The sequence below is a fragment of the Orbicella faveolata genome, unplaced genomic scaffold (genome assembly GCF_042242905.1).
Source record: "Orbicella faveolata isolate gen_17 unplaced genomic scaffold, um_ofav_v1 contig_47, whole genome shotgun sequence".
Classification (NCBI taxonomy): Eukaryota; Metazoa; Cnidaria; class Anthozoa; order Scleractinia; family Merulinidae; genus Orbicella; species Orbicella faveolata.
The window spans coordinates 13,545,899-13,569,648 of NW_028301577.1; the positions used below are offsets into that span (position 1 = coordinate 13,545,899).

Genomic DNA, 23,750 nt, shown 5'->3' on the forward strand with positions numbered 1-23,750 from the left:
TCCGAATTACTCGATCGCAAGCTATACCGATAACCCATGAACACACTTAAAACGCCTGCACTGCAGGCCCGTTTGAAATCGGGCGTATTTTGTGACATAGCCCTTTATAGTAAAAGTCGATGAGGCCACGGTTATCGTCAAAATGTATAAATTCAGACTAATGCAATTTTTTTTTCTTATTTGCATTGGACTCGATTCTTGAGGGCCTGTTAGCGTCACTTGCATCTAAGCGTGAACACGTGACGCCGAAACATGCTCTAATTGGGTGTCAAACGTTGCATGATTGGTCATCAAACATTTGAAGTTTAGCAGACCGTAACGCGAGCTTTCGCGCTCAAAATGTTCACCATCAACAAATACGGGCGAAACCAATATATTTTCATGGTTATACTAGAAGAAGGTCGTTCTTCACGGGTCGCGGAAAACCTTCAGGTCACGGATCATAAAGAATAATTTCCTAAATGCACGTTTCACGGACAATAAAATCAGCTAATCACGCATCACGAGAATATCCCTGTACGACCCTCAAGTAAAACCACAAGTCCAATCCTTCTGCCATGTCGTGTGCTGAACGTTTAGTGCGAAAGTTCGCGCCACGGTCAGCTAAACTTCAAATGTTTGATGTCCAATCATGCCATGTTTAACACCCAATTAGAGCATGTTTCGGCGTCACGTGTGCACGCTTAGATGCAAGCGACGGTATGACTGTGATTCAACGTTTAACCATGGCCAACTGAGTTCGGCGAGTAGAAAGAAACAATCAAATTTAAAGCTAGAATCGCTTTAGTGGCAATAATGACGAGAAACGGGTCCGTGTCAATGAAAAAGACATGAAGTAAAAAGGTCGAAACGTCGAGAGGAAACTGGGCAAAACTCAATGATCACATAAACGAGTCTATTCTCTGAAAAACGCACCATATCTAACAACAACTGCCTAGAACAGAGAAAAAAAAAAAGAAAAAATGGAACCAAAGAACATAAAAGAAACAATGTGTTTGAAACCTCCCAGATCACAGACACCGATCAAGTTCATCGATAGGTCCGATCCGTGACAAACGAGTCACAAGAAATGATTTCTGAATGATATCTTTAATCTTTAATAAGTATACTCCTTAAACAGTGGAACTATACTAGGAGTTTAAAATAACATAATAAAAGCACGTAATAAATAATTACAATATGGCTATCTCTAAAACGGGGAACGGGGAATCGAGGAATCGAGGAACGGGGAATCGAGGAACGGGGAACGGGGAATCTCTAAAAGGGGGAATCTCTAAAAGGGGCAATCTCTAAAAGGGGCAATCGCTAAAAGGGGCAATCTGTAAATTTTTTACACTCCTCACTCCTGATATTACTCTCGTGCTTTTTTTTCCTGTAGACAAAACGATAATTTAATTTATTCTAAACCACAAAAGCAAATAACAAATTTTCATAACAGTATATTCTTAGTGTTTTCTTAGTGTTTTCCCAGCTCCTACAAATTGATGGCGACTGAACAATATCTGCCTTTATCGTAAATTAAACCAGAAAGCAGGATTTCGTCAAGCACTCCAAAACAACAGAACAAAACTAACAAACCTGGCAACGATATGTGCCTATGTTCTAAGCCCTAAAGGTTCTATCTATATTCTTAGTTAAGGAGTGACGTACAGATCTCGTTTGTATATCTAGCGATCGGCTTTCGCCAAAATCAGTGAGCTTACATATCACAGGCTCGTGTTTCCACGCGTAAGCTATCTTATTTCGGTCCGTCTCCGCACGATAGTGGTGATTACTAACCAAAACATTTTAAGTCCCTGTGCGCTATTCCATTTTTGTGCAAGTAGAGCAGTCCTCCTGCAACATCAGCGGCAATCTTATCCATAAATGTGCCCTCTATTCCATTGCAGTCTTGACTGTCGATAAGGTACATTAACTCGTTTAACGAGCTCAGCTTTCCTTCACCGCCGAAAACTTCAATATCGAAATACACGTACTCTAGCATAATTGCCATGGGGTCCTGGCAAACAGCTTTGAACTGGACGATGTTTTCGTGGCGTAGCTGTGACAACAACGTGGCCTCTTTGGCAAAAGCTTCAACAAAGCCCGCAGAGGACGAGAGCAGTTTCTTCACTACGACGTCTACTGATTCGCGAGCGTTCTGGGAATATTTAGTTCTTAATACGGCACCAAATGAACCTTGTTCGATAACATCTTGTGTGCCAAGGTCATCCCACTTAAAATGTGGAAGACCTTGGAACTTAGCGACCTTTTTCTTTCGAAAAGTAAATGGCAGTGGAACTTTAAATTCCTCTCCACCTGACGGCATGGCGCAAAGAGCGGTCTGGATTAGCAAGGAATCACTGAATATACTGAGCAAATTTCTGCCAAAATCTCTGACTAGAACAAATGAATTTCTCTAGGAAGTATTGTGAAAAACTGGCATGAAACTCTCCTTACCACCGATGCGACGCCTTGAATCAAACCTCCCGCGAGCAGTTGGCGATTCATGCATTCACATGGTTTCCCAGGTCGCCCGCCATTCAATTTTTTTGTAACTAGAAAATTATTGTAATGGAGTTTGAAATTTCCTCAATGGAAGATAATCTATATGTCTGTAAACTGACGCTGTAATAAACTTCAGCACATATCGGGAAAATTTTCAAAACGTTAAACAACCTAGGGCTGTCAACAATTGAAATTGAACGCCTCACCAGGTATGTTTTAGCACAGTGAACGATGACAACCGATCTTGTCGCGACATCTTAGCGAAAGTGGTCGCAAAGAACAAGTCCGGATAAAATGTAGGTTAAAATTTGTTCGTCAGCGAATAACAATCCCGTATTGTCGTTTTTCTTTCATCGACCAACGTGTGGAACAAAGTGGCATACACATATAAACCTGAGATATATATTCTGACAGATATAACCTGACAGAGATATTCCCTGAGGAGATCAGTTTTTAAACTTGACCTTTGCGCGTTCCTGTGACATTTCCTGTAAAATGACTAGATTGCGGAATGTCAGAGGCAGTAATAACTACTAATAGTAAACTTTACCTGGTTTTTAAAAACATTTATAAAAAGGTATTTTATCCTGCGAACAGGCGTTCTAGCGAGAACGTGTGGAACGGACGAAAAGAAATATTTGCGAGCGAAGGGAAGCCGAGCCGAGCGTTGCAATTTCGTTTCGCAAATTTCCCACTTGAGAGCATGTTCGCAGGCCATAAGCATTGAAGATTCCCACTTTTAAAGATTCTCAGTTGTAATGATTCCGTCTTTTAAAGATTACCGCTATTAATGATTCCTGCTTTTAATGATTCCCGCTTTTAAAAATTCCCACTTTTAAGGAGTCCCGCTTTTAAAGATTCCCGCTTTTAAAGATTCCCCATTTAAAAGATTCCTACTTTTAAAGATTTCCGCTTTTAAAGATTCCCGCTTTTAAAGATTCCCCCCTTTTAGAGATCCCCCCTTTTAGAGATTCCCCTTTTAGAGACTCCCCCTTTTAGAGATTCCCCCTTTTAGAGATTCCCCCTTTTAGAGATTCCCCCTTTCAGAGATTCCCTCTTTTAGAGATTCCCCCTTTTAGAGATTCCCCCTTTTAGAGACTCCCCCTTTTAGAGATTCCCCCTTTTAGAGATTCCCTCTTTTAGAGATTACCCCTTTTAGAGATTCCCCCTTTTAGAGATTCCCTCTTTTAGAGATTCCCCCTTTTAGAGATTCCCCCTTTTAGAGATTCCCCCTTTTAGAGATTCCCTCTTTTAGAGATTCCCCCTCTTAGAGATTCCCTCTTTTAGAGACTCCCCCTTTTAGAGATTCCTCCTTTTAGAGATTCCCTCTTTTAGAGATTCCCCCTTTTAGAGATTCCCCCTTTTAGAGATTCCCTCTTTTAGCGATTCCCCCTTTTAGAGATTCCCTGTTCCCCGTTCCCCGTTCCCCCTTCCCCGTTCCCCGTTCTCCGTTCCCCGTTCCTCGATTCCCCGTTCCTCGATTCCCCGTTCCTCGATTCCCCGTTCCCCGTTTTAGAGATAGCCATTACAATATGTATATATACAGTAAAAATTATAAGTTAGTTAAAGATAAGATAAAATAGATTAAGTATAATCTCGTCGAGACAAGTTAGGACGTCTGGATATACACTATACAAAAGATTTAATGGCTGCAAGAGCAATAGTCTTAAAATTATTTATATCAACATCTTCATAAATAGGTAAATTGTTCCATGCTACTATTGTCCTTGGATAAAAGGAAAACTTATAGACATCATCAGAAGCATATGACATCATTTGATACACGGATTTGTTGGAAAGGACGACTGTTCAGTAATCTGGTGGCCCTTGTTATTTCGTGGACTTCAGCAGGAAAGCTAATACCAACATGTCCCATTAAGATCTTGTAGAACATAGTAGTTTGAAAGAGGAGTCGACGATCTTCAAGGGAGTCCCAACCAAGATGTTCGATCATTGGAGTAACATGACTAAATCTTGAATAGATATCAACGCATTCGCTAGCCTACAGCGTAGTATATATTTCACGACTAAGATAAAGAGCCGCTGCATCTCTTTCACGTTATAATCGAATTGGGAGCCTTCAGTTCAACCACCTGTCGCACTAAACATATATGTTGAAGAGGTCAAAATACAGTTGGGGAAGATAAAAATTCTTAAACAAACTGTGACAAAAATCCTTCACGCATTTAAATAAGAAATTCAAGTTAGGTAAGTGCTGAAGTCGTCCTTGGCAACGTGTTCATTGGCACCATACCGTTAACCCGATGTAGTCAAATAAGGATGCCATAGTGCTATCCCTGGCGTGGAAGCGTGATAGTTTGCTGTACTAGAGTCAACCTCCTCCCCAGGGCCTTCTCCACTTTTCAAAATGGCGTCCCGACGAGCCGCAACCTCTTCCCCAGGGCCTTCTCCACTCTTCAAAATGGCGGGACGGGAGAAACTCGTCGAGGAGAAGGCCCTGGGGACGAGGTTGACGAGCCGCCATTTGGAAAATCGTCGAGGAGAAGACCCTGAGGACGAGGTTGGGACTACAATTGATCCTAGTCAGCGGTCCGGGTTAAGCCCTGACCTGAGCCCTGATCATTTTACTTTCATAGTGCCTCTTTCCATATCAATGAATACCATTCAGTAATTTATTTATTTTCCTCTTGTTTTTAGTGACACTGAGAGAGCTTTGCCGATAAAGGTATAGCTGACGAGTTAATGAAAACTGATTAGAAATATTGGGGAAATGGGGAATGTAAGAAGGCTGCAGAGGTAATTATTTGATATTTTAAAGATTTTTAGATCATCTCAGGGCTAGTATGTGTTGCCCGAAGCACAAATAATAGAGATCAACAATGGTTTGGAGAGACTCAGTTGTCAGATTATAACTTCTCTCACACTTTCACGGTTTTCTACATGTTTGAAGGCATACAAGTTGTCCAATAGATGATAGAGTCTGAACGATGGACAGCACTAAAGCCTTCTGTTGTCATATCAGTCCCAATCTTTTTTGAGCTTAGTGATAACTGATTTTCTCAAGCCAGAAAAATTGGACAAACTGTTTTCCAATTCAGTAGCGATGTGTACCGCCTTATCAGCTGACTCCTCCCTGTACATTTGAGGTTGAGTGTCCAATTTTCGCTGGTCTGACGCTGCGGATGATGATGGATGTTTATTAAGGGAAATATCCACCCCTCCTGATTCACTACTTAGCGTTGTTTCGTCTTTTGTAACGTGCATTTTAAGTTTCCCCGCATCACCACTTACGTGAAATCCTCCATATTTAACATCAGATTTTTTACTTCCTGAAACATTCTTGGCTTTATATTGAGTAGACTTCCTTTCAAAACATTTTCTTCGCTTTTCGGGGAAAAATGAACAGCCTTCCCTCGGAAAAAATTTTTTAAGTTTCTGTCCCGACATTGATCTTTCTGCATTCTTTGAATAAAGTCTTTTCCCTATTATAAGTGCCTTCCTTGGTTTGTTTGCCACTGAGTTCTTCGTTTGCCTCGTTAAAGGCTTCGTTCTCTTGAAAATCGCAGATTTACGAATGCTTATGGAACTCCATCCTGGCTGAGTTACATGTACTACGGGCTTGTCCGATTTGAGGACGGGATAATCCGCTGTTCCAGGCTTAACCACTACTTGAACGGAGTCTGCTTGAGCGATTACCTTCGCTTGGTCCTTAGTTGCTGTAATTTTCATCTCCCCTGACTTGTCCTCAACTTGAAAATGCGCCTTCTGGCCTGCGCTTTCAGCAGCCAGAGCTGTAGGCATCCAAAGCGATTGCAAGATAAAACAAGAAGTGAACAGAACACAACTGACTAACTGCTTATTGCTACCGTAAAAAGGGTATTTTCTAGAGACGATTGCCATCTTGGCAGGCAAAATCAAAAAGCTAAACGCCTCTCACTCAATCGCTATTGTTTTCTTTAACCTTGATTAGTGTTATTAAATAATTTATTAGAACATTCTATGTTCATTTAGACGAAAACCCCCATCGGAAGAACTCCATGATGACCTCGAACTTTACTTGAATTTCAAAGCACCACTGAGTGAATTTATCAGCACTTTTTCATCAACACTCAAATAAAAAAAGTAAAATTAAAGTCAATGTCTTGTATTCAGACGCGTCCCACCAGCGGTTTTTTGTCGGGTGGTTAATATGTGCCTGTTCGTTAAAGACCCGTAGATCGTTTCAAATGGCATATTTTCCAGCAACTGACTTTTTGCTACCTTAACAAAGGTTTTTATTTTCGATTTTGGCTTGAAAATTGTGATTTTATTTTTTGTTTAGTGATGGTGCTAATTAAAGTTTGGAAAACATGTTTCTAATGTTTATTTTCTTTAGTTAATCAAATGATGTAATTACAAATTAAACTAAGCGGAACACTAGACTGTTTCTTTGTTTTATTTTCAGCATGTTAGAGTGGTAACGATGGTAAACGATGAACCTCAAAATATCATTTCCTGAGATTTTAGAGCCATTAGACGTTGAAAACACTAAAAAAGACAATTGTGACCCAAGGGGGCTTATTCAGTATCTTGTTCAATATTAATTTAATGAGCAGGTTGTTTATGGATGCCAGTAGTCCTTTACCCCTCCTCCATTGTTTTCAGAACCTGTTCGTGACTTAAATACCCATCATGGCGGCTTTACCTCTTGTGGGTTCTTCGAAAATTTCGCTCCTAGCTGTTTACTGTTTTGTTATTGTCGCCACGAGAAACATATCATCGATTAAATGTTCCCCAGTTCCACAAGATTCTGGAGAGTTTCAAAAACCACACTTCCAGGTAATGAAGGACTTTTCTGACACTTCGATTTTGTGGCTCGAGAGTTAGAGAGATCGGTGTTGATTGCACTTTCGATTGTTATTTATGGATTTTTCAGAGTTTTTGATTTAACTTTCTCATCATCAAATCATTTGACCAGCTTACGGATGCTCACTTGTTTCGATATTTCTGCCAGTTTTTAAGTAAAACTTTGTTTTAGTTAATTAGTTACGGCTAGCTCCGGGACTGAGTGGTTAAATGATTTCTCCTCGGTTGCCTAAAAGGTAGCCAAGGCATAATAAGACAATTCTGGACACGAAATTGAAGAGAGAAAGAAAGCGCCACGTAGGAACTTATCGTAGTTTGCCATCGCTTGTAGCGTTACTGTTGCACGCGGCTTTATAAAAGAAGCTTGTAAACTGAAATCTTTGGAACTTCATCGTCATTTGATCTTTGACCCCTACCTCACCAAAATCAACTGAAATTGGATCAAAAATCAAATCGCCGCACATGCGCAAAAGAGTGCAACAAGCCTTTCAAATATTGCAGATTCAAGTTAGGTTTTCGTTATTTGAATTTTAACATACTCTTTACACATTTACCTGAGAATTGGCGGACGCTGAGTCAGACGACGCGATATTCCTGTGATCCGCATGAGCTGTGCACAAATGTCTAAAAACGTGTGATCTATCTTTAAGCCCTTTGATACTCTAAACAGGTAAATATTTTGTAGTTTAACCTCTACGATGTGATCTTGTTATGTAAATTAAACCACAAATCAACAAATGGAAAATGATTTAGTAGATTGGCCTCAGTGGATAATGAACAAAAGAGAACGTAACTGGTCAGAATTCTCTTCTTGTATTAATCTCTTATCAGGTGGAACACAAGGCCGGTGTTCTGACAATCATGGCCACAAAAGATAAAGCTGATGTTGATGTTAAGTCCGACACGATTCGTTTGCTGGTCAAACCAGGAGATAAACAAGTTCCCGTTGCTAAAGTACCCGAAGTCAAGACAGTTCACGTGGAATCAAATTTACCACAGATTCACGCCCTGTGACTCTATGAAAGGAAATGCTGAACATGACTTAAAGGTCAAGTGAGCTCAAACATAACCCAACCACCGAATCTACTATCTCTATTATCTCTACTATCTCCTCTGTTGGGAAGTATTTCACTCTGAACAAACACTCACAGGGTACTGCTAAGTACTTGCCTGGATTTCAATGCCAAGCTTGTGTTTGTAAGACTTTTCTCTGCAAAATCCGAATTAGTTGTCAGTTATTTAGTTTTTCCGGTTCTCCTACAAGAGTTAACGGACAAAGGCTTATTGTAATACCATTGAAATTCGTCTTTTCGTCATGGAGACTTAAGAGAAAGGAAATGGCCGCGTGAAAACTGGTAGCCCGAAAGGTGCTGGTTGTACAGATGTTCCACCCAGCCAATTGCTTCTTGTCAGGTCTTGTCGAGGGGGGGGGGGGGGGGAGGGGAGGGGGAAGGGGATAGTAGCGTGGAGCAGGCTGTGTGCTCGGTGATTAGATCAGATGTGAAGTCAGGGGTGTTCCGTTAATATATGAACAATTAGCATTTGATTGACGTTTGATTTCGTAAATACCTTTTGATTGACATTTAGCCGCGTAACCGATACGGTCAATTGACCTTTGAGCTTGGATAGTTAGTTTATTGTCGCAGATATTTTCACTGTGAACGCCTTCGTTGCTGACCTGTTTCGCTGACCCGTTTTCTGCTGTTTTCAAATCTGTTTATCTGTTGCCTGACCTGGACAAACCGCAAAACAATCTGATTGGACATCGTCAAAGAAGTAAGTTTAGTACTGTAACTCAGGCTTAAAACAATGTAACTTAGGTTTGCGTTTATATTCCGATCGTCTGTTTGGTTTCTCAATGGAATTTTGTATTACCTCTTTAGATCGAATAATCTTGAATCCTGGAATAAATTATACGATTGGCGTAGCCCAATTAGATTGTCTGCTTGGTTTTTTACGGAACCATTTCATTCGATTTCTTGGCTGGATGAAGAAAACCCCTGCGCTGATCCACAGAAACGCACTCGGTCATGGATGAAGCGGCGGTAAAACAAGCCAAGACCGACCGACGTACTGCCAAATCGAACTTTACACGAGTTGGAAAAGCGTTGGTACATGCAGTTGGGTACAAAAGGCCTCCGAATGAGGTAAGACAAGCCATAATTAAGCTTCAGGGAGCGTATGAGAACTTAGTGGCTAAACATGAGGATTATGCCAAGCACATCGAAGATGATGAAGCGTATGAAACTGAAGAAAAATGGCTCTCTGAATGCCAAGAAATTTTCATGAGGCTAGAAGTAGACGCGAAAATGTTCATTGAAAGTGTTAAGCAGTGTGGTTCGAAAGATTTAGCTGAGAATGGTGATTTAAGTAAAGGAAAGGAGAGCGCTTTAACCGATGAAGTACCGGGTAATGAAGGAATTCCAAATATGCAGTCTCCAACACCTAGCCACACCCCTGGAATGACAAATATTCAACCAATTAGCCAAACACCCCCAGAAATTAACGCCGGAAAAGTTGAAGGCACTTCAGATAAAGAAATTAACAGTGTTCAAAAGGCCGATGACAAGCAAAATCCCGCAATAAACAAAGAAACCACTAGTGATAAAGGTCAAGCTGGCGCGTGCACGTTTAAGCTCGAAAAACCAAAACTACCTGTTTTCGCTGGGAATGTAAGAGATTATGCAATTTTCCGCTCTGACTTCAAACACGCAATAGAAGCAAAATACGCAAAGAGAGATGCAATAACGCTCCTGCGTACATGCCTGAGAGATAAGCCGCTAGAACTGATCAAAGGTATCGGAAGTGATTATGACGCCGCCTGGGAATATCTGGACTCGATCTATGGCGACCCGAGATTTGTGTCAGACACTGTGACCCAGGATATTGTCCAATTTAAAGCCTTGCAGGAAGGGGAAGATGCGCGATTTTGCGACCTGGTACATCTAGTCAAGAGATGTTATAATGTGACGATAGGTTTTTCCTGCAACACTGTAAATTTCGGACTGAACGGACACTTGAACTGACAACTGGGGGAATCTAACTCTGGAGAGCACTGCTTGGCTGCGGGAACGGAAATTCGTCACGATTTCCTGGTACACGAGGATCTACTTCAATGGTCTTCACTACGGACGTCAAGGAAGAGACATAACTTGGTCCAACAGTAGTTTATTCTGCACTCTAACGTCGAGGGTGAAACTGACATACTCGGCGGAGTAGCCGCTGTAAAATCGTAACGATGTAGCCGATGTAATCGATGTAATCGATGTAATCGATGTAATCGAAAATGCTTTACAAACCTACTTGCTTATATATCATCCTTTACACGTCAAGTGTTTACAATATGCTAATGTAACTTCAAGTATACAATACGAGCGGAAAGCACACAATTAAGATAGCGAATTCTAATCAACACCACGAGGCTTCCAAAATTAAAAATAGAGTGCTAGGATTAAAATTACACAGGCTGAGATTAAGATAGAACAAACTTAGGAAATTAAAAGCGAGATGCTTAAATTTGAAATTCTGAATTGGTGTTACCGACAGCAAGAAAAATTATCCTATGAATAGAAAGCATTAAAACTCCATTAGTGAAAAGTAGTTCAGCTGGCTAACCTCCGAGAAAACTAATAAAACTTCATTAGAGAAAAGTAGTTCAGCTGGCTAGTTTCTGGGGGAACGGAAAGTAGATTGTAATAATAAAAGAAATTCAAATGACCCGATAACGAACTACTTGTCTTCTAAATGAAAGTTAGTGAAACAGCGTTGCACACGCTCAGGTGTACAAAGAGTCGGCAAAGTACAAAGTAGAACAATAACTTTAGATTTCTAGCTGTTAACTGAAAAGAGGCTACCGTTAGGTTTTTTCCTATAATTTTCCAAATAATAAAGAAATGCCTGTGCAACGGCGAATTTTCTCATAACAATAATACCCTGAAAGAAGTTGGTCTCCCTAGTGATATGGACAACAGCCATATGCTTTCCATTATCGAACAAAAGATGTGCTCTGACGACAGAAAGGTCTGGGCGAGAGATCTGGAGAGAGAAAAGAAGCCTGCTACCCTGGAAGCGTTGATGAACTGGATGAACGTGGAAATGAAGTCACGAATGCGTGCCACAGCTCCTATCAGAGTGGGCTCATCTGGAAGACGCCACGTGAATCACTACACATCTAATGACGGCAAACCTGTCTGGCACAAATGTTGGCTGTGCAAAACTTCATCCCACTGGCCCGATCAATGCCCGAAGTTTACAGCTCTCAGCATTGATGACCGTATCGCAACTGCAAAGGCAAATCACCTGTGCTTCAGCTGTTTGAAGAGGGCCGGAAGGGGACACACTGTAGATAACCGCAGGCGTAAACAACAGTGCGCAAAGCTGGAGAATGGAATGCGGTGTCCACAACATCACCATCAGCTGCTTCATAAGAGCAATACTGTCAAGATTAGCGTCGCTACATCAGTCAATACGAAAGAAGCTATTCTCCCTGTACTCTCCGCAAACATCGGCAGCGCTAACGGCCTATTTAAATGTGGAAATGTTCTTCTTGACTCTGGCGCTCAAGTAAGCCTTATTCGTCAGGATACCGCAGAAACTCTCGGCTTGAAGGGAAAGGATGTTTCCATAACAATTACTAAAGTTGGCGGGGAGGAAGAGTCAATGAAAACCAAAGAATACAAAATTCAGCTAACCTGCATAGACACCGGCAAGCGTTTTACCGTTAAAGCAATCGGCATTCAGAGCATCAGTGATGAAATCCCAACAGTGAAAACTTCGCACTTACCGGAGCTTCTTGGCCTGCCTAACGCGAGATTTCGCCGCGGCAAGGGACATGTGGACCTGCTAATCGGTATTGATCACGCACATATGCATGCTGGTGAAACGAGACAAGTGGACCATCTACTAGCTCGCAAGTCGCCACTTGGATGGGTAGTTTTTGGAGGAAAACCAGAGCAGATCTGTGACATAACCAGCATATTACACGTCAAGTACGCCTCACCAATAGACTTAACTGACTTCTGGACAACAGAGACTATGGGTGTGGCCGTGACACCCTGTGTCTGCGATGCAGACAAACTGTCTGAAACAGAAAGAGAAGAAGCTAAGCTAATAGAGGAAACATGTATCAAAGTTGGAAGTCAATGGATGATTCCATACCCCTGGAGAAAGGACCCCACCCTGCTCCCAGACAACAAAGATTTGGCAATGAAACGCCTAGAGTCAACAGAACGACGCCTGAAAAGAAATCCTGAACAAATCGAAGCCTACTGCAAACAGATGGAAGAAATGGAAAGCATGAAGTTTGCGCGAAAGCTGTCCAAGGAAGAACAAAACGCGTATCAAGGACCTGTTCACTACATTCCTCATCACGCCGTGCTGAGGCCAGACAAGAAGAGCACTCCAGTTCGAATTGTTTTCAATTCATCTTCTGTATTTCAAGGACATACTCTGAATGATTACTGGAAGAAAGGTCCCGATCTTTTAAACGGCATATTTGGAGTTGTCTTACGATTCAGAGAGAAGAAAGTCGCAGTTATGGGAGACATCTCCAAGATGTATCATAGGATCCTAATTCCCGAGAGGGATCAACATGTGCATCGCTTTCTATGGAGAAACATGGAAACGGACAGAGATCCTGACATCTACCTCAAAACTGTTCTCACATTTGGGGACAAGCCTGCACCCGCTATGGCGCAAATAGCCCTGAGGAAAACAGCTCAAGAGAACAAGGTAGACTACCCAGAAGTAGCTGAAGTCCTCACAAACAACGTGTACATGGATGACATCTGCGATTCTGTAGACACAGTACATGAAGCCCGAAAATTAACGACAGATATTGACAAGGTCTTGAAGACTGGAGGATTCAAAGTTAAAGGATGGATTTCCAACGAGATGCTTGAAGAGAAAGAAAACAGTGACACAGAGAAGGAGATGAATCTATTTCAAGGAAACGAGGAGAAAGTCCTGGGAACCCTGTGGAACTTTCGAACAGACGAGTTCTACTTCCGAGTGAGGACAGAGTTGCTAAAGCTAGACGACAGACCAAACCCTGTGCCTTTGAAGATGACGAAGAGAATGATCTTAAGCCAGGTGGCTCGAATTTACGATCCGATTGGATTCGCTGCAGCATTCATAATCAGGGCGAAGATAGGGCTGCAAAAACTGTGGCAGTTGGGATTAGACTGGGACGATGAGGTACCAGTCGCAGTTCAGGATCAGTGGATCTCTTTGTTCAAAGAAATGAAAGAGTTGGACAATGTGTCCTTCGAAAGATGTTTAACTGCAGACAAAGCCGTGGATCCGCCAATGCTGTGTGTTTTCGCTGACGCATCGCAAGACGCATTCGGAGCATGCGCCTACGTATGCCAAAGAAAGGATGACACTTACTCAGTCAAGTTCATCGCAGCGAAGTCCCGAGTAGCACCGCTGAAACAGCTCACGATCCCGCGCTTGGAGCTACAGGCAGCCGTTCTCGCAACCCGCCTAGCCAAAACCATTCAGGAGGAAACTAGGGTACAGTTTCAAGATGTTAAGTTCTTCACCGACAGCACTATCACCTTGGCCTGGATTCAAAGTCCGTCTCGCAGCTTCAAACCGTTCGTATCCTCCAGAGTGGGAGAAATTCAGAGTAACTCAGATCCAAGCCAGTGGAAGCACATCCCCAGTGAGGATAATGTAGCTGACGACCTGTCACGAGGGATCTCTGTTGATGAACTGCAGGGCAGATGGATGAATGGCCCGGAGTTCTTGTACTTCCCAGAAGGTCGGTGGCCGATTAAGATCGCTTCGCCAGGCTCAGATGAAGACATGGAACGTCGACAAGCACGGATACTGACCGCAGCTGCAACGCAGAAAGCTAAAGATGCGATCGATCCGTCCAAGTTCTCCAGCTGGAGAAAACTAATCCGCGTGACGGCACGTATACGCAGACTAGCGGTGAAAATACGACTGAGAAAATACGATCAAGACGGAAAGGAAGGACCGCTGGCCCCTGAAGAGCTTCAGCAAGCAGACATTTACTGGATAAAGCAAGCACAGTCAACCTTGCACAGCCGCCTAGAAAGAGGCGATTTCAAATCTCTCAGCCCGTTCAAAGATGAAAACGGAGTAATAAGAGTTGGAGGAAGAGTGGACGAAGCTATCGTGTCATATGAGACAAGACACCCCGCCCTTCTTCCAAGTGACCACTGAATCTCTTTGCTGGTAACAAGACACGCCCATCAGCACGGACACACCGGGGTGGCAGCTACGACAGGCAAGACCAGGAGAAAGTTTTGGATCTTGAAGGCGAACAAGTTAAGCAAATCTGTGAAATTCAAGTGTGCATTCTGCCGTGAATTGGCACACAAGGCTGAAACGCAACTTATGGCAGACCTCCCTGTTCTCCGCTTAGCACCAAACACGCCTCCGTTCCACTATACCGCCTGCGATTACTTTGGTCCTTACAGCGTAAGAATCGGGAGAAACAAGACGGCTAAGCACTATGGCGTCATCTTTACCTGTTTAAACACAAGAGCTGTCCATCTGGAATTAGCAGTTGACCTAACTACAATGGAGTTTATGCACGTCCTAAGAAGATTCTTTTCAATCAGAGGCTACCCGGCAGTAATGCTAAGCGATAACGGTTCACAGATGGTTGGTGCTGCTAACGAACTGAGAGAGATGGTGGAAGGTCTAGATGCCAATCAATTACGTGAGTTCTGCGGGGAAAAGAAAATTCAGTGGATCTTCACTACACCAGCTGCGCCACACCAAAATGGATGTGCAGAAGCCCTTGTAAAGAGCTGTAAAAAATCACTTAAGATAGCAATTGGCGAGCAGCTTCTAACGCCTTTTGAGCTGTACACCTGTCTTTTAGAAGTTGCAAACTTAGTGAATCAACGCCCCATCGGTCGCATTCCCACTGATCCAGATGACGGAGCCTACCTGTGTCCGAACGACATGCTCCTTGGAAGAGCAACACCAGAAGTACCACAAGGTCCGTTCAAAGACACAAGAAACCCACGCAGACGAGTGGAGTTCGTGCAAAAAATTGTCGACTCGTTCTGGAAGCGTTGGACTAGGGACGTATTTCCTGTCCTAGTACCGAGAAAGAAGTGGCACGTGGAGAAGCGAAACGTACAAGTTAATGACATAGTAACAGTGGCTGAGCAAAATGCAGTAAGAGGCAAGTGGGCAGTGGGCCGAATAATCGAAGTTTATCCTGGACCAGATGGACGAGTTCGTAATGTTAAAGTCAGAACAGCCACAGGAGAGTACAGCCGTCCAGTTACAAAGATTGCAGTCATTCACCCTGTAGAAGGTGACGACTGAACGAACAGCTGATAAGATAAGGACTACGCCCTTATCGGGGCGGAGAATGTTCCGTTAATATATGAACAATTAGCATTTGATTGACGTTTGATTTCGTAAATACCTTTTGATTGACATTTAGCCGCGTAACCGATACGGTCAATTGACCTTTGAGCTTGGATAGTTAGTTTATTGTCGCAGATATTTTCACTGTGAACGCCTTCGTTGCTGACCTGTTTCGCTGACCCGTTTTCTGCTGTTTTCAAATCTGTTTATCTGTTGCCTGACCTGGACAAACCGCAAAACAATCTGATTGGACATCGTCAAAGAAGTAAGTTTAGTACTGTAACTCAGGCTTAAAACAATGTAACTTAGGTTTGCGTTTATATTCCGATCGTCTGTTTGGTTTCTCAATGGAATTTTGTATTACCTCTTTAGATCGAATAATCTTGAATCCTGGAATAAATTATACGATTGGCGTAGCCCAATTAGATTGTCTGCTTGGTTTTTTACGGAACCAAGGGGGAAGGCGAAAGAAAAGGATGGAAATATAACACCTCTTACTGCAAGTTTCCAAAGAGACACGTGACTCGTGATTTCAATTAACAAAACTTCCAAGAAAAATGCCAATAAAGAAAAACAAGCTAAGGTCCATTCAGGGGCGGGCGAGAACACTCAAGACATTTTCGTATCTCAATCAGGCATCCCACAAAATTTCACATTAATTCTAAAAAAATGCGCCAAAATGGTTTAGGGCTCTTTTCGGCAAGGCATTCAAACTACGTTTCAAGCAGGCGTGAGTTATTCGGTCTTAATTTATTTGAACCGACAGTATCATAGTATTTCACGAGAAGCCGCTTTTAAGCAAATTTCATTTAATGAGGTTACATTTTAATGAAAGACACCTGTTCAACCATGAGAACTGATGTTATGGGACCTAACCAAGTTCAGCCAGTTTTATTCCTAGCTGAGTCTTCCGGGGATCTTTGGGGCTTCTCTTCCGTTATCATGTTACTACACGTACTGACTTAAAATCAATAGTCGAGACTGAACAAAACAAAGCTTCTTTATTATAACATTTTTACTCAAGACTAACAAAATAACACGTTACGGGTTTACAGCATGGAAGCATTGCTGACAAGACCACGATCCATGATTTTCGCATCTCCACATAGTAAAGTCTCGCTGAAACAGAGTTAAGCAATAAGTTAGATGTTTAGCTCGATTGCCAGCCGCTGTTCAGGAAAGGAGCCCGCGCTCTTCTCACGTAGAGGAATGATACAAGACTCGAGAGAGCGGATGGAACTAACATTGTCTAATTAAGAAGTATAAGGGACCATTTTCTCTAGCAAAGTATTATAGGTTAAAATTATGCTAATACTGACTCAGTTGTGCTCAGAGCAGGGCTAGACATATTAACCATGCTCAGGTAATGGGAGAACTCTAAAGTCCATGTATAATTATGACTTTCGTCTGCGGGTCAGGTTTGCACAAAAATCTCAATTTCCTCATTTATGCGGCGTGTTTTGTAAGCCGTCGCTTGTTTTATATTTAAGTTATAATTCACAGTAGTATCAGATATAAAACGACAATTTTAGCTTTCTTTCACAGAGAAGTACATAATGCAAAAGAGCAGATAATGTAAAGAAGTATATAATGTTAAAAGTGTACATCTCTTATGACGACGCGCTCTAACAGATTTGTGAGTAGGTTATTTTTAGACCTAAATTTCGCGGAGAAAACATGACATGGATATTGCCAAGCTCCGTCCAAACTACGACGGAGAAATTTGAGAAAACAGCTTCATCTCTACAGTTAGGTCTACCGTTCCACACAACTCCAGAGAAATTGTCCACTGGATACGAAACTTTTCGAAAATGCTCTTCAAACCGGAGGAATTTGAAAACGCTGCATGGCTCTGCGTTCTAGTGTGGACGGAAAACATTTTGAAAACGGAGCTTTTTGAAAACGACAACGTTACGATAATCATAATCACGATAATCCTCAAGGTTACACACTGAGGTGTTTCTGTCGCCAGTGACTGATTGTTGTTTTTTCAAATTTTTCCGGCGTAAGGGGACGGGGCCTTACTTTGTGGCAAAATGATGCAGCGCCTCATCAAAGAAGAAAACTCACAGGCTGAGAAACATGGTACAGGGGGTTGTGGACATAAATTTCCTCTCTAACCGGTAGAGTCGCAGCTACAAATGTGTTAAGTTCAACCAGAGGTGATACTTGACTAGCTGGTATCAGTTCTGGCATCCGATGAGGAGTCTGAAGGTGACGTTGCTCGGGCACAGCTTGGGATAAAGGCGAGAACTGGTTCTCTCTCGAGCAGTTTGCTGACTGAAGTTTTGCCTCAGGCTTGTTGACTGCGGTCTTGAAACCTAATGGAGAGACTGCTGGGGTTGAGTTGCTCAGCGCTAGAAGAGCATGAGCCGCGTCAATTTCTTCTTGGGAATATTTCTGTTTGGAGCACAAAGCAATCGATAATTACAATACGCATAATTAGACTGATAAGCACAAACTAACTATCATGTAAATGCGCCATCCGATTGACTACATATGGGTTGTCTAATATAATTATCTATAAAAGTCTATAAAGCAAACATGTTATTTTTCTTTCAGAAAAGCATGTTCGTTGATTTTCAGTTTCCCAGTGCCGTCTACTGAACGTTAGATGGCACTGTGTAGCCAATCAGATTACGCGTTTACCCGATAGCTGACAGTGGGTTGTGTTAACGATTGGCACCAGGCGTGCTCAATGTTTGAAAATGGCTTCAGCTTTGTGTTTTCGTCAAGTTTCTGAATTGTACTTCTTTTCTTTCTATCAGAATTAAACCGTGAAAACTGTGTCCGTGTCCATATGGTTTCCGTATGAACTGTATTAGACATTTTCTAGGAAGCTTTTGTTAAGCCTAAACCCAACTGAATAAGTAGGAACTTTATTTAAGTGTCAATGTATTGAGCCCATGTGGGCTAATTGGGGAATAATATCGCGTTTATAATTATATCGCGTTTGGTCAGTTACAACAAACGCCAGTCAAAAGACATGTGACTGATGCAAAGCGCGAGAAAATGAACGCATGTTAAAAGTCATCATATGTTCTATTTGTTGGTTTAGACTGTACGTAATAATTCACATGGCAAGTTAAGCTGGAAATCATATCTCTTGAAACAAGCATACTACTGTGAATAACATTCTACATGGTTTTCTTTTGAGGGATAACCCTTACTCTTGTCCCTACCTGTTGAATTATACGATCTGGATTGTTTTGCTTTAACTGATTGGCCGAGATTGAAGCTCTGTCGCTGACAGATTCCATTGTTTATTTTAAAGTTAATCAGTTAGTCGGCTCTCTGAAAAACAAACAAAAACTGAATAAACAACAAAAAAACAGAGTTTAACTTGTTTCAATGCAGAAACGATATGCCAGTTTCTTGGAGATTATATCCGGTATAGACAAATGGATTCTTTGTCATTAAAGATGTGTACATTATTCATCGTGGATAGATGAATTTTTCTCTCGTTTGTCTCACGATGGAGTCACTTTGAGATGTAGATCTCCATCGTGAGAGGAACGAGAGAAAAATTCATCTACCCTAAATGGATTCTTTGTTTCAAACCATGAAATAAGCAAATATATTTTTGGTGATCTTTTTCTCGTAAGTAAGACAGCTCACCTTAGAGAATGTGTGTTCTTGGAAAAGAAGCCTACCGTCTGTATCCACAGCTTGAAAGTTTGACTTCGTTACTTGGAACCATGGAAACAATGACATCATAAAGGATAAGAATGCCATTAAGATAGAACGCACTGGCTTTCGTGCGCGCGCAGTCGAGTTGAGTTGCAAGTAGCTCTGTGAGGCGTCATGTTCGCAAGTTACCCGTGTAAATGATCACTTTTGCGCTGTTCAGCTTAACATTTGCACTTTTTTTCGCGAATTAGAGTACAAATTTTGATACGGTAACTAAGGGCGCCCGTGGGGTTTTACTTTTGGAGGGGGGAGGGTGTCACCGGGAATTTTAAGGTAACAAGTGGTGACAGAGCTTCTAACAGATTCATTGGTAATTCAGTCAGTCAGTCAGTCAGTCAGAGTCAGTCAGAATTTCCTGGTGTGTTACCCATTACGCAGTGATACTAGAAATAATTGACAATTTTCTTGGGTTTAGGCTTCAAGGTTTGGAACGTCATTTCTGTGTCATCACGGCTTTTGGTTTTAGCAAATAATCAAATGGCAAATGACTGATTTTTGTCATGTTATTCTTCTCGATAAAGAACTTGACTTACCTGTTTAGAGAGTTTTACTTCCCACAGTCTTGCCATGGTATAACTAATTCCGTTTGACAAAGTTTTTGTGAAAAAAGTGAGAACAGAACGAAATTCTAAAAGATATATGATTGCTCGATGGATATTATAACTTGGGTGTGAATAGGTTTCATACTGCCTTGATCTTACTGTATGGTTACCGTATTCGAAATTAGCCTTATTAGGCTCATTTCGTCCCGACTGGGTCTTGTCAGAATACGAACCAAACTCGGTTTGACCAGACTCTCACTTATATCCCCGCGAACTAAAAAAGATACGATTACAAGGTAAGTGTTGCCTCACCCAAATTAGCCTGCAAGCGGGCTCAGCTTTGAGTCACACGCGCGAGCGGCGAAGAGCAAAGCGATCCGACGGGAAGGAGTCTGGTGAAGAGGCGCCCAGAAAGTCACTTTCTCATCTCGCGGCTTCGCCGCTTGATTTCGCGCACGCGGCTACGCCGCGCGCGCTTGTGCTCCAACATGAGCCTGCTCGCAGGCTACACTCAAATTCAGCCCAGTCTTGATGTATTTGTCGAAAGAGGACCGAAGCGCTATTCCTTGAGGAGTTTCCATAGATACATAAGAAAAACAAAAGTAGTTTTTTAGAAACATGGAATAATTCTGCGAGCCGTTTACTTTAAACACGCAGTTCGTTCAGGCAGTTCGCTCGTCGCACGCTCGTACATGTCGTACGTGAGCAACAGAGGGCGCACAACGTGGTAAGCGGTTGAAATCTGGAGAGTGGTGGGAACGTCATGTATGGGGACATATATTCTACCGAAAAATATGTTTCATAAATGCTTGTCTTGCTTGACATGCTTTCCTTACTTGAGGTGCTTGACTTACTTAAGGTAATTCCCCTGAAATAAAACTGCACATAGATTTTTGTTCAAACTTTGTCCAATGAATATTTATCATATGAGAACTTTAATTATGAAATAAAAAGGGGGGTGTCCATGTTCGTTAAGGAGCAGTGAGGTATTGAAAATGTCCCATTTTAGCGTTATTTAATCCTTATTACAAGAACTCATTCCAGTTATTGTAAACTCTTTGTGACCCCAGACTCATGAAAGCACGCCTCAAACTACAGTCAATACTTGTGTCGGACACAAATAAACTTTTTAAGTTTGATTTTGACAGACAGCTGAATCTTTGTTAAAATATTGCAACCAAATTGCTTGCCACGGCTATCAAACTACAAAATAGAAAAGACCACGGTGCAGCTGTTATTTTCCTTATTTATTCAATTTTCAACAATAGATATCAGATCAGCCAGTTTTTACACAAAGCTAATGATTAGTTGATTAAAATGACTGGAAAAAAATTTGGGGTGCCCGAGCTCGTTAGTGAGCTATAGCCATTTTTCAACTGACAGAGCTCAATATCAAGGCAAATCTGCCATGTTTTCAATGTGCGCGTACACGAATGCGCGCTAATGACGCCATAAATTATGCGCAGTAACGATGCGCAATGCAATACTAGGGAATGACCTTAAGGTGCTTCAGTTACTTGAGGTGCTTTGCTTACTTGAGGTACTTTCCTTACTTGAGGTGTGCTCTTTACTTGGGGTGCTTTCCTTACTTGGGGTGCTTTGCTTACTTGTGGTGCTTTGCCATCTTGAAGTTCTTGACGTACTAAGGTTACTTGAAATGCTTGACTTACTTGACATGTTTGACTTACTTGAGATGCTTGTCTTACTTGAGATGCTTGACTTACTTGAGATGCTTGTCTTACTTGAGATGCTTGAGTTACTTGAGGTGCTTTGCTTACTTGAGGATCTTTGATTTTTCTAAGGTTACTTGACATGCTTGACTTAGTTGAGATGCTTGTCTTACTTGAGATGCTTGTCTTACTTGAGATGCTTGACTTACTTGAGGTGCTTTGCTTACTTGAGGATGTTTGCTTTCTTGAGGTGCTTTCCTTACTTGACGTGCTTTGCCTACTTGAGGTGCTTTGCTTACTTGAATTGCTTGACTTACTTGAGATACTTGACTTACTTGAGGTGGTTTCCTTACTTGAGGTGCTTTCCTTACGTAGGGTGCTTTGCTTGCTTGAGGTTCTTGGCCTACTTGAGGTTCTTAACGTACTTTACGTTACATGAATTGCTGACTTACTTGAGATGCTTGAGGATCTTTTCGTTCTAGAGGCTCTTGACGTACTTGAGATGCTTGACTTACTTGTTGCGGTTTGCCTACTTCAGGTGCTTTCCTTACTTGAGGTGCTTTGCTTGCTTGAGGTTCTTTGCTTACTTTAGGTGCTTTGCTTACTTGAGATGCTTTGCTTACTTGAGGTGCTTTGCTTAAACGAGATACTTTGATTACTTGAGATTCTTTGCTTACTTGGGGTGCTTTGATTACTTGAGATGCTTTTCTTACTTGAGATGCTTTGCTTACTTTAGGTGCTTTGCTTACTTGAGATACTTTGCTTACTTGAGGTGCTTTGATTACTTCAGGCGCTTTGCTCACTTGAGGTACTTTACCTACTTGAGATGCTTTGCTTACTTGAGGTGCTTTCCTTACTTGAGGTGCTTTGCTTGCTTGAGGTGCTTTCCTTACTTTAGGTGATTTGCTTACTTGAGATGCTTGCTTACTTGAGGTGCTTTGCTTACTTGAGGTGCTTTGATTACTTGAGATGCTTTGCTTACTTGGGTGCTTTGATTACTTCAGGTGCTTTACTTACTTTAGGTGCTTTGCTTACTTGAGATACTTTGCTTACTTGAGGTGCTTTGATTACTTCAGGCGCTTTGCTCACTTGAGGTACTTTGCCTACTTGAGATGCTTTGCTTACTTGAGGTGCTTTCCTTACTTGAGGTGCTTTGCTTGCTTGAGGTGCTTTCCTTACTTTAGGTGATTTACTTACTTGAGATGCTTGCTTACTTGAGGTGCTTTGCTTACTTGAGGTGCTTTGATTACTTGAGATGCTTTGCTTACTTGAGGTGCTTTGATTACTTCAGGTGCTTTGCTTACTTTAGGTGCTTTGCTTACTTGAGATGCTTTGCTTACTTGAGGTGCTTTGATTACTTCAGGCGCTTTGCTTACTTGAGGTACTTTGCCTACTTGAGATGCTTGCTTACTTGAGATGCATCATTAAACTACAAAGTTCTTCAAGAAAAGCTTCTGAATTTGTTAAATACAACAAAACACCTCTTGATTTCTCGTTATTAATTTTTTCGTAGAGCAGCATTGTTTTATAAACCATTTTTTTTTTATGTGCGCCTATCGTTTTAATAATACTGGGGATTTTCAGTCATCTTCCTTTACCAGAATGCCATTAAAAATTTCCTCCACTTTCTCAAAAAGCCGAAAACTCCTGATAGCGAGAAGTTACACATGTTGTTCGGTTTTTTGACTGATGATGGATTTCAAAGTGTTCTGGGGCTTTGCACAAGCGCCTAACGTAAGTCAAGCATCTCAGGTTAGGGAAGCATCTCAAGTAAGACAAGCACCTCAAGTAACACAAGTATCTCAAGTGAGACAAGCACCTCAAGTAAGTCAAGCATCTCAGGTAAGTCAAGCATCTCAGGTAAGTCAAGCATCACAAGTAAGACAAGCATCACAAGTAAGACAAGCATCTCAAGTAAGACAAAAATCTCAAGTAAGTTAAGCACCTCAAGTAAGACAAGCATCACAAGGAAGTCAAGCGTCTCAAGTAACTCAAGCAGCTCAAGTAAGACAAGCATCTCAAGTAGGGAAGGCACCTCAAGTGAGGAAAGCACCTCAAGTAAGCTAAGCACCTCAAGTGAGGAAAGTACCTCAAGTAAGACAAGCATCTCAAGTAGGGAAAGCACCTCAAGTAAGCAAAGCACCTCAAGTAAACTAAGCACCTCAAGTGAGGAAAGTACCTCAAGTAAGTAAAGCAC

The 23,750-nt window shown here is 41.8% G+C and overlaps 5 protein-coding genes across 5 annotated transcripts; 2 read left to right on the plus strand and 3 right to left on the minus strand.

Moving 5' to 3' along the window:
* Nucleotides 1-1,697: 1,697 nt before the first annotated feature.
* On the minus strand, nucleotides 1,698-3,034 carry LOC149097240 (uncharacterized). The gene has a single exon (XM_089279256.1). It carries the CDS (start codon nucleotides 2,306-2,308, stop codon nucleotides 1,775-1,777), a length of 534 nt encoding a protein of 177 aa, XP_089135382.1. The 5' UTR covers nucleotides 2,309-3,034; the 3' UTR covers nucleotides 1,698-1,774.
* A 2,308-nt stretch (nucleotides 3,035-5,342) lies between these two features.
* On the minus strand, nucleotides 5,343-6,433 carry LOC110054349 (uncharacterized). Its single transcript, XM_020760733.2, has one exon. The coding sequence runs from the start codon at nucleotides 6,346-6,348 to the stop codon at nucleotides 5,467-5,469; it is 882 nt and encodes a 293-aa protein (XP_020616392.1). The 5' UTR covers nucleotides 6,349-6,433; the 3' UTR covers nucleotides 5,343-5,466.
* A 637-nt stretch (nucleotides 6,434-7,070) lies between these two features.
* Nucleotides 7,071-8,507, plus strand: LOC110054274 (uncharacterized). Its single transcript, XM_020760648.2, has 2 exons — nucleotides 7,071-7,266; nucleotides 8,125-8,507. Exons 1-2 carry the CDS (start codon nucleotides 7,120-7,122, stop codon nucleotides 8,305-8,307), a joined length of 330 nt encoding a protein of 109 aa, XP_020616307.1. The 5' UTR covers nucleotides 7,071-7,119; the 3' UTR covers nucleotides 8,308-8,507.
* Nucleotides 8,508-9,202: 695 nt separating this feature from the next.
* Nucleotides 9,203-14,484, plus strand: LOC149097241 (uncharacterized). Its single transcript, XM_089279871.1, has 2 exons — nucleotides 9,203-10,269; nucleotides 11,234-14,484. Exons 1-2 carry the CDS (start codon nucleotides 9,324-9,326, stop codon nucleotides 14,482-14,484), a joined length of 4,197 nt encoding a protein of 1,398 aa, XP_089135997.1. The 5' UTR covers nucleotides 9,203-9,323.
* Nucleotides 14,485-16,633: 2,149 nt separating this feature from the next.
* LOC149097242 (uncharacterized) lies at nucleotides 16,634-19,910 on the minus strand. Its single transcript, XM_089279872.1, has 3 exons — nucleotides 19,875-19,910; nucleotides 17,722-18,051; nucleotides 16,634-16,770 (listed from the first exon to the last, which is right to left on the minus strand). The coding sequence occupies exons 1-3, from the start codon at nucleotides 19,908-19,910 to the stop codon at nucleotides 16,693-16,695; spliced, it is 444 nt and encodes a 147-aa protein (XP_089135998.1). The 3' UTR covers nucleotides 16,634-16,692.
* Nucleotides 19,911-23,750: the final 3,840 nt, after the last annotated feature.

Coding starts and splice junctions, on each gene's coding strand:
- LOC149097241 (XM_089279871.1), top strand. CDS start 9,324: ATGGATGAAGCGGCGGTAAAACAAGCCAAGACCGACCGACGTACTGCC. Junction 10,270..11,233: donor ATGTTATAATGTGACGATAG/GTTTTTCCTGCA, acceptor ATACCCTGAAAG/AAGTTGGTCTCCCTAGTGAT.
- LOC110054274 (XM_020760648.2), top strand. CDS start 7,120: ATGGCGGCTTTACCTCTTGTGGGTTCTTCGAAAATTTCGCTCCTAGCT. Junction 7,267..8,124: donor TTCAAAAACCACACTTCCAG/GTAATGAAGGAC, acceptor ATCTCTTATCAG/GTGGAACACAAGGCCGGTGT.
- LOC149097240 (XM_089279256.1), bottom strand. CDS start 2,308: ATGCCGTCAGGTGGAGAGGAATTTAAAGTTCCACTGCCATTTACTTTT.
- LOC149097242 (XM_089279872.1), bottom strand. CDS start 19,910: ATGGCAAGACTGTGGGAAGTAAAACTCTCTAAACAG. Junction 18,052..19,874: donor AAGTAAAACTCTCTAAACAG/GTAAGTCAAGTT, acceptor TGCTCCAAACAG/AAATATTCCCAAGAAGAAAT. Junction 16,771..17,721: donor TGTACCATGTTTCTCAGCCT/GTGAGTTTTCTT, acceptor ACTCTGTTTCAG/CGAGACTTTACTATGTGGAG.
- LOC110054349 (XM_020760733.2), bottom strand. CDS start 6,348: ATGGCAATCGTCTCTAGAAAATACCCTTTTTACGGTAGCAATAAGCAG.